An 8,210-nucleotide genomic window follows, 5' to 3' on the forward strand; every position below is an offset into this window, starting at 1 on the left:
GAATGGCAACAGCAATTACTGATATGGCAGTACCATAGGATGGAAGCATCCTGGAATACTGAGCCAACACGTGGAGGACAGCTGCTCTGCAGGGCTGCCCAGACCACACCCATAGTGTGATTAAGAAACTTTTGTTGTGTCCTTCTGCTGGGATTCAGAGGTGATTTATTACTATAGCATCATCTAGATGATTCTGACTGATATATATTCAGAGTTGTATAAGGTGGATCTGAAAATATTACAATATAAAAACAAGAGCTCTGACAGAGGAATGTCCAAAGTAATGCAGGACACCTAATACTGCTGGGAGTAATAGCCAGGGAGAGAATCAAAGAGGAGGTAGTATTGGAGCCAGACTGTGAGAGCCAAGATAGAGGGATGGATGAAAACATCCAAAGGGCAATTGCATGTTCCCCACGTAGGAAAAGACAGATGTACTGAGACAGTGTGGGCAAAGGCACAGAGGTGTAAAAACTCCTGGGTATTCTGGGAAGAATAAGAGCTAGCATACCCTACAGAACTTCTCCCCAGTTTTCCACGTAGAACATTTCTTCATAGAACATATAGGCCTTTCAGGACTTCCCTGGTGGTCCAGTGGTTAAGAATCTGCCTTCCAAGGCAGGGGACTCAGGTTTGATCCCAGGTCGGAGAACTAAGATCCCACATGCCACGGGGCAACTACTGAGCCCACACACCACAACTAGAGAGCCTGCGGGCCACAGCTACAGAGTCCACATGCTCTGGAGCTTGCATGCCAAAACTAGAGAGAAGCCCGCGCAACACAGGGAAAGATCCCACGTGCCGCAACTAAGACCCAACACAGCCAAAATAAATAAATAAATAAATATTTTTTAAAAAAGATCTGTAATAAAGAACTAATAGAAAAAGAAAAAAAAAAGAACATATATGCCTTTCAATACAATCCTTTTCTACCAATACTTACATAGGGAAAATATTAGATATATGTCCCCCAAACTCAATGCATTTTTAAACAAAGTGATGAGGGAGGGAGCTCAACAGAGAAAGCCTTTAGGTTTATTCCAAATATATTGGTAGCATATCAAAGTTCACAGAAGACAATTGGAAAGGCTCTGAATGTCAACTAAAGGGACATGTAGCATGTTATATGGATAAAGAGGCCATATTAATGGTTTAGTGATCAGGAAGTACAGTTTTAAATATTTTACATCCTTATTTTACCACAATTTATTAAATAAAGAAATACAGAAATATAAATTTTAAAATATTTTACAACCTAACATGTTAGCTTGTTGCTTATACACAGGAATTTTACTGTGTTTTGTGTTTTATGCTTGGAGAATTGGTTGAGGATTTTGGATTGAGATGTAATGCATGAAAAATTTTCCCATTTAAATAATGAGAATGAGGCTCCTGGTTAGCATTTTCTTGCCAGCAATGTTTAGTGAGAGATGCCCGTATTTCTGAATGGCAGGGCTTGGAGGGGACAAAGGTATGACCTGTGAAGGAGATGGACCTGAGAGCCAGAGGTTTTTATGCCCAGAAGTGACATATGGCCGTGAGTGTATTTTATGCCCAGAAGTGACATATGGCCGTGAGTGTATTTTATGCCCAGAAGTGACATATGGCCGTGAGTGTATTTTATCAAAAGCCCAGTCATGAGGAGAGCCTAAAGTAGGGAGCTGGTGAAAGCTTGAGTCTAGGTGAGAGACAAGGGCCTCAACTGAGGCAGCGGGGATGGAGAGGGGGAATTGGAGAGACATTTCAGAGGCTGAATGGTGGATGGAAGGGCACAGAGGGTAAAAGTCAGGGAGTCTTCCAGAAAGGTGATGGGAAGGTAGTCATGGTTATGTTAGCCAAATAGGGAACCTCAAAGGAAGAGGAGAAAGAAGGACAAGGAGGACCAGCAGCAGCAGGTTTGAGGGGATGAGGATGGATTACAAAGAGGGACTTTGGTTTTAGATGCATTGTGTTGAGGTGTTCTCTGGAAAGGTTCCTCTGTGGCCCTCCAAAACCCAGCCTAATGTTTCACTCTGGCTCCTCCCACTGGGCAATAACAGCGACATCACTAAGACAGAGCGCAAATAGATGCTCTTTTATTGGGATAAGCTTTGAGAGGAAAAGCAAGACTCATGAAAGCTTTCCTGTAACCTGGAGCCTGCCAAATCCCTCTCCTTTGATGCCCTAGGTTCTGGAGCCCCACATTAGTCAGGCTAGGTGAGGGAGCAGTTGATATAACTTTTAAGAAGCCCACTCTTTCTGTCCAGGGACCATCTGGTTGGCATTGCTTTTACAGGGAAAGTAGAATCAGCTGGAGAATCATTGTTTCTGCCTTAAAAATCGTTGGTGGGTCTAAGAAGTCCCATTTTGGTTAGTTTCATACAGCCCTGTTTGCGTTCGGCTTCTCTGAGATGGTAGATTGTTAAGAGTTCATTAGTGGGACTTTAGGATATTCCAGCCTTAAATCCACAATAACTATATTGGACCTTGATAAAAAAGTGGGAAAATGACTTTTTTTTTCCTGCCAAATTAATTTTACTTTTATTTTAATGAAGTTATAGTTGATTTACAGTATTAATTTCAGGTGTACAACATAGTGATTCCAAATTTTTCAAAATTCTATTATGGAGTATAATAGATTATACTCCATTTATAGTAATTATAAAATATTGACTGTTTTCCCTGTGCTGTACAATATATCCTTGTAGCTTATTTATTTTATACATAGTAGTTTGTGCCTCTTAATCCCCTATCCCCATATTGCCCCCCTTCCCCTCCCCACTGTTTGTTCTCTATATCTGTGAGTCTGTTTCTTTTTTGTTACATTCACTTGTTTGTTTAACTTTTTAGATTCCACATATAAGTGATAACATACAGTATTTGTCTTTCTCTGTCTGACTTATTTCACTAAGCCTAATACCCTCCAGGTCCATCCATGTTACAAATGGCAAAATTTCATTCTTTTTTATGGCTGAGTAGTATTCCATTGTACATATATATCAATATATACACCACATCTTCTTTATCCATTCATCTGTTGATGGACACTTAAGTTGCTTCCGTATCTTGGCTAGAAAATGACCTTTTTTGAGAGAGAATATAAGTTTACAAGGGCAGGGAATTTTGTCTTTTTTATTCACTGATGAATCTTAGTCCCTAGAACAGTCCTGGAACATATGGGAGCTCAATAAATATTTGCTGAATGGAATTAAATTGACATTCAGTCTCTTCTCAAATTGAGTTTCCTGTTTGCTGTCAGTTTCGAGAACAGTCAGTGGAGTACTGTGCTGACACCTCTTCATCATCTCAGCCCCAGCTCTTGGGGCTTGGTGGGTGCACAAGTTGGGAGCCTAAGCCACAGCAGAGTGCTGACTACCATGCCTGTGTTTGTGCTGGAAGGGAAATATGTCTTCTTGCACAAAAGGACTTGCATTCTCCCACCTGGGAATCTGTGTCTGACTGCCCTAGCCCCTCTCCCACACCCAGAAACAGTAGGGGAGCAGTTGCTTCACACAAGCAGTCAAGCGCAACACGTGCAATCTATGCAGATAATGCCCAGGGTAATGGCACCATCTGTAAGGCCCTGTAGCACATGGCCACAACTGTCTCCCAGCATGCAGTAGGGCCTGTGATCAGTAAGCGAAGGAAGGAATTAATGGCATAGCTGAATATTGTTACTGGGCCTCTCCTCCAGGTCTCAGTTTTAAAATATATCTTAAAGAACGTGTTTTCTGAATCCTTAAGAAATTTCCTCAAGCGGAGGAACTTCCAATTATGGTACTGATAGTCATAAACAGGCAGATTGGAGTGTTGTTCTGCCTAATGCTGCTCTGCCCCTGGGAATACAGATGGTGGGCACCTCTAGAACCCAGCCTCCCCAATATAACTGCCTACCAGTGCTTCTCTGACCATTGTTATGGCACAAAGTCAGGTGAGGTGAAGAACCCCCAGGTCACAGTGCTCTGGGCTCCACAAGGAGCGTTTCTTCCCCAAACTGGCAGTGGGATTGGCCTGCCACATTCTTCTCATAGGCTGGGAAGAGACCTAGATACAGATTCCTACACTGCCCTCCTCCCCAGGGGAAGCCGTGAAACTCATTTTAATTCTCTGGCCAGTTCTGGAAGGCCCTTATAATCATTCATTCACCACCTCCCATTTTACCTGCACCAACCTAGGCTCTGGGTATACCATGGAGAGGAAACCAGGCTCCAGCCCCTGCCCATATCTCTGCTACCCCCTTCTCCACTAAGTCCTGCTAGATCTCATCCACCCATGGTATGCCTAGCAACCTGCGACTTCTGCCACCTGGAAGATGGGAATGCTCTCCAAACCTGGTGTGTTCTCACACAGACTGTGCTCACTTCAGAAGTCAGACAAAGGCCAGCAACAAATTGAACCAGAGTTGTCTATTTTTGTTTTATTGGAACATAGCCTAAGGTGAAATAAATATTAATTTTCCAAGTTCTCAATTATTTCATAAATAATATTAAGTTAACAGACATTTTACAGAATGTTATGTTAAATAAGATAGATAAAAGTATATATCTATTTTGCTTAGAGCAAACTGATGGAAAATACTTCAATGATTCTGATATCTGAAATACAGCTCAAATATTTTGTTTTTATACTTTCTGCCTGTGTGAGGTAGCAGTATGCCTGAAATATTTACTTTGCCTCTGAAGTTTCATTACACTGAATATTAAGGCCCCACCCTTGGCTGGCCCTCATCCTTGTTGCAGTAAAACATCCTTCTTCTCCTCCAGAATCTTTCGCTACAGTGAGACAGGTTGGTCTCAACTTTCCGTTGTCCACTCGGTGTTTATCACCTTAAGAAAAGTTTGCAGGTAGTCTAGGAATTGTTTTACTCTCCATCTTTCTCCTCCACACTTCTTCTGTGAAAAGAGTAGACAGTAAGTATTGTAGGAAACTGTCAATTCTTGTAAACATAGGCAGAGCCAGACAAATATACTTAAGTTTCCACTAAATGTTTTTAACTTACTCTTTGGAGGTCTATTATGTATTCTTTTATTAAAAACAAGTTTTGGAATAGTTTTTCCACGGCATCCCCTTGTGCAGTTTGATTCTTCAGTGTGTCTATTCCCTGAAAGACTTCTTTAATGCATAGCTCGTGCTAAATGAGGAAGATTTAAAAACTATAAATAATCAAAACAAGGTATAAAAATTTAGTTCCAGAAGTTAGTTGTGTTGTTTACATGAGTTCTCTTCTCCAAAGAATATTTTACTTGTTCCTTTTCCAAGTGGCAAACCACTTCACACTGAGCTATAATTTCCAAAAGTAGATAAAGTTTATATAACTACTGAGGAGTTTTACAAATGATATAAATTAACTCCTTAACCGAAATTAAAATGTTTAGGAAGTATAATGTAACTACAATACTGATTGAGCTCCCATGAGTTTCCTTTTGTAGTTCTAGCTGGTAATTTTATTCTCTTTAGACTAATGAAATCATATATTTTACATTTTAATACAACCATGACATACTCCAAATGTATACAATTCCATTATATGGTCATAATAATTTAAATATGTGGAAATGACACCTATATTAATATAGGGCATTCATTGTATATTTTAATGTCTACTGACCATAATTTTAAAAATATAAACCTAACTTGCTAAACTTTCAGAAAGACATGAGAGTGAGAGGAAAGCCATAGATAGAGTTGAATGGAGACTAGGAGGCCCCTCTCACCCAGTATGGAATTCTTCTGGAAAGAAGCACTATTTACAATAGCCAAGACATGGAAGTAACCAAAATGTCCATCGACAAATGAATAGATAAAGAAGATGTGGTACATATATACAATGGAATACTACTCAGCCATAAAAAAATGAAATAATGCCATTTGCAGCAACATGGATGGACCTAGAATTATCATACTAAGGGAAGTCAGAAAGAGAAAGACAAATACCATATGATATCACTTATATGTGGAATCTTAAAAAATGATACAAAGGAACTAATTTCCAAAGCAGAAACAGACTCACAGACATAGAAAACAAACTTATGGTTACCAAAGGGGAAAGGTGGCGGGGGGGATAAATTAGGAATTTGAGAGTAGCATATACACACTACTATATATAAACTAGATAAACAACAAGGACCTACTGTATAGCACAGGGAACTCTACTCAATATTTTATAATAATCTATATGGGAAAAGAATCTGAAAAATAATATATATATAAAACTGAATCACTTTGCTGTATAGCTGAAACTAACACAACATTGTAAATCACCTATACTTCAATTTAAAAGATAAATAAATTTTAAAAAGCATATAGCAAAGGAAAAGACATTAAATACCTAAAAAAAAAAAAAAGAATGCCTTACATGAGGCTCTTTGAGATGGAGAACTGACAACATCACCAAAGGGCCTGATCCACTTGTTTAATGAATTCTACTTGTAAAGTTATTCCTAATATTTATAAGTACATACATTTGCATCCACACACACAAAAACAAAATGGAGAAAATTAAATCATTCCAGTGATAACTAATGCTTTATAGCTTAAAATATGAAATTTACTTATTCACTCAATCATTTATCAAATCTTGATTTAACTTACATTTGTATGTTCGGGAGTAGGAATCATCAAATTCTGAAAAGGAAAGAAAATACATTCATGTTTAAAGCACTCTAGCATTCATAACTTTTAGAAAATCATCAAGTTCTGAAAAGGAAAGAAAATACATTCATGTTTAAAGCACTCTAGCATTCATAACTTTTAGTAAAATTCTTGTTAGTAGTATGGTTATCAATTATATAGTACTAACACTCTCATAATTTCATGATTAATGACAGATCTTTAAAAATTAGCCACCACAAATGATTACCTATATATTTTAAAGACTGTAGGAATCAAAAAGAAAATTACCCCGTCACCTATCAGCAGAGTTTGATGAGTGGAGAGCAGTGTCAAGGTCTCTGCCACCAGTCTATTCATGGGACTTTCTACAGCAATGACACAAATGTAGACAGCTCCAAGAGCCAGCAAACTCAAATGCAGAAGCATTCTCATGGCTCTGAAATGTTGAGCGTTTGCCTTGGCAAAGAAAGTGCATAGTACAAGATTTCATCCCCAACCAATTTATTCTCTCTCTTTGAGGAAATGAATAATTTCTAACAATCAGATAGAGAATGCTTAATAATGGCATATAGTGAAACTGTTTCCAATGCCTGTACCTTAAAAAATAATTTTACTTTTATCTTTTAATAATAATAAAAATCCCTATTTTTCACCTTTAAAAACATTTTCTATTACAAAAGAAAATCCTTAGGTGGATACATCATTGCCCCACATTTACATTTCTTAAAATCAGAAGATTGAATTTCCTTTTAAAAGATTTGTGTAAAAAGAAGTAAAATGTAAGCCACTAAATAGAATTTTATGCTAAAATACGTAAATATTGAGAATTTCTTTTCACGTCAAGTAAACTCTAATGCAGTTGTAGCCAGGTTGATCTGTCTTAAAAGGAATTGAAAATACTGGTGATTGAAGATGGTGATTAGAGCAGAGACCATCAAAACTTAGCTGGGTCAAGTTGTGTTCACTGGGGTCTCAAGTTGTGTTCACTGGGGTCCTTTCTGTTGCCAGTGATCAAAAACCTAACCCAAACTGGTTGAAGCCAAATGGGGGATTTGTTAGCTCATACAACCAAATGATCCAGGATGGAGGCTCCTTTATGTTGCTTACCTCAGTGACCATTGTCTTCATTCTCAGGCAGTGACCCATTCTTGGGTCACTGTGGACCCAAGATGATGTCCAACCTCCTGAATCTATATGTACCCTGTTCATGAGCCTCAGGAGAAAGCAAATTGTGTTTTTCTGATTGCTCAATTAAAAGTCCAAGAATTTAGCCTTGTTCACCCTTGATCCCATGTTCACCCTTGAACTGTGGCCAGGGGTATGAGATATACTAATTGGTTCTCCCTGGAGCTGGAGATGGGCTTCATCCCACCCAAACTTCATACCTGAGAAATTTGGGGTCCTAGGTAGCAGTAAGAGGGACCTAGATGCTAGGAAGGCAACCAAAAAACATCCGTCACAGCCACATAACATATGGGCATGGCCTCTCCTTCACATCCCACAAGGGTGGGAGTGTCCTTTCACACCCTGGGTGGGCCATGTATGAATAGGTGTGATCAGGGGAATCAGCCTTTGTGTACCTTAGGCTCTGACCTATAATCCCAGAAGGGAGCAAATGA

General features: G+C 38.9%; 1 protein-coding gene across 1 annotated transcript; it reads right to left on the reverse strand.

Moving 5' to 3' along the window:
• Positions 1–4,376: 4,376 nt before the first annotated feature.
• IL5 (interleukin 5) lies at positions 4,377–7,073 on the reverse strand. The gene is made up of 4 exons (XM_022588764.3): positions 6,880–7,073; positions 6,571–6,603; positions 4,979–5,110; positions 4,377–4,871 (listed from the first exon to the last, which is right to left on the reverse strand). Exons 1-4 carry the CDS (start codon positions 7,021–7,023, stop codon positions 4,773–4,775), a joined length of 408 nt encoding a protein of 135 aa, XP_022444472.1. The 5' UTR covers positions 7,024–7,073; the 3' UTR covers positions 4,377–4,772.
• Positions 7,074–8,210: the final 1,137 nt, after the last annotated feature.

Source organism: Delphinapterus leucas, chromosome 3, assembly GCF_059928025.1.
Source record: "Delphinapterus leucas isolate spDelLeu-1000000601 "Yukka" chromosome 3, BTC_Dleu_Yukka2, whole genome shotgun sequence".
Lineage (NCBI taxonomy): Eukaryota > Metazoa > Chordata > Mammalia > Artiodactyla > Monodontidae > Delphinapterus > Delphinapterus leucas.

Excerpts from the sequence above, each read along its gene's own strand:
- IL5 (XM_022588764.3), bottom strand. The coding sequence starts at position 7,023 with ATGAGAATGCTTCTGCATTTGAGTTTGCTGGCTCTTGGAGCTGTCTAC. Across the intron at positions 6,604-6,879 it reads CTCTGCTGATAGGTGACGGG|AATTTGATGATTCCTACTCC; the intron begins GTAATTTTCTTT and ends TTTCCTTTTCAG. Across the intron at positions 5,111-6,570 it reads CTACTCCCGAACATACAAAT|CACGAGCTATGCATTAAAGA; the intron begins GTAAGTTAAATC and ends TTCCTCATTTAG.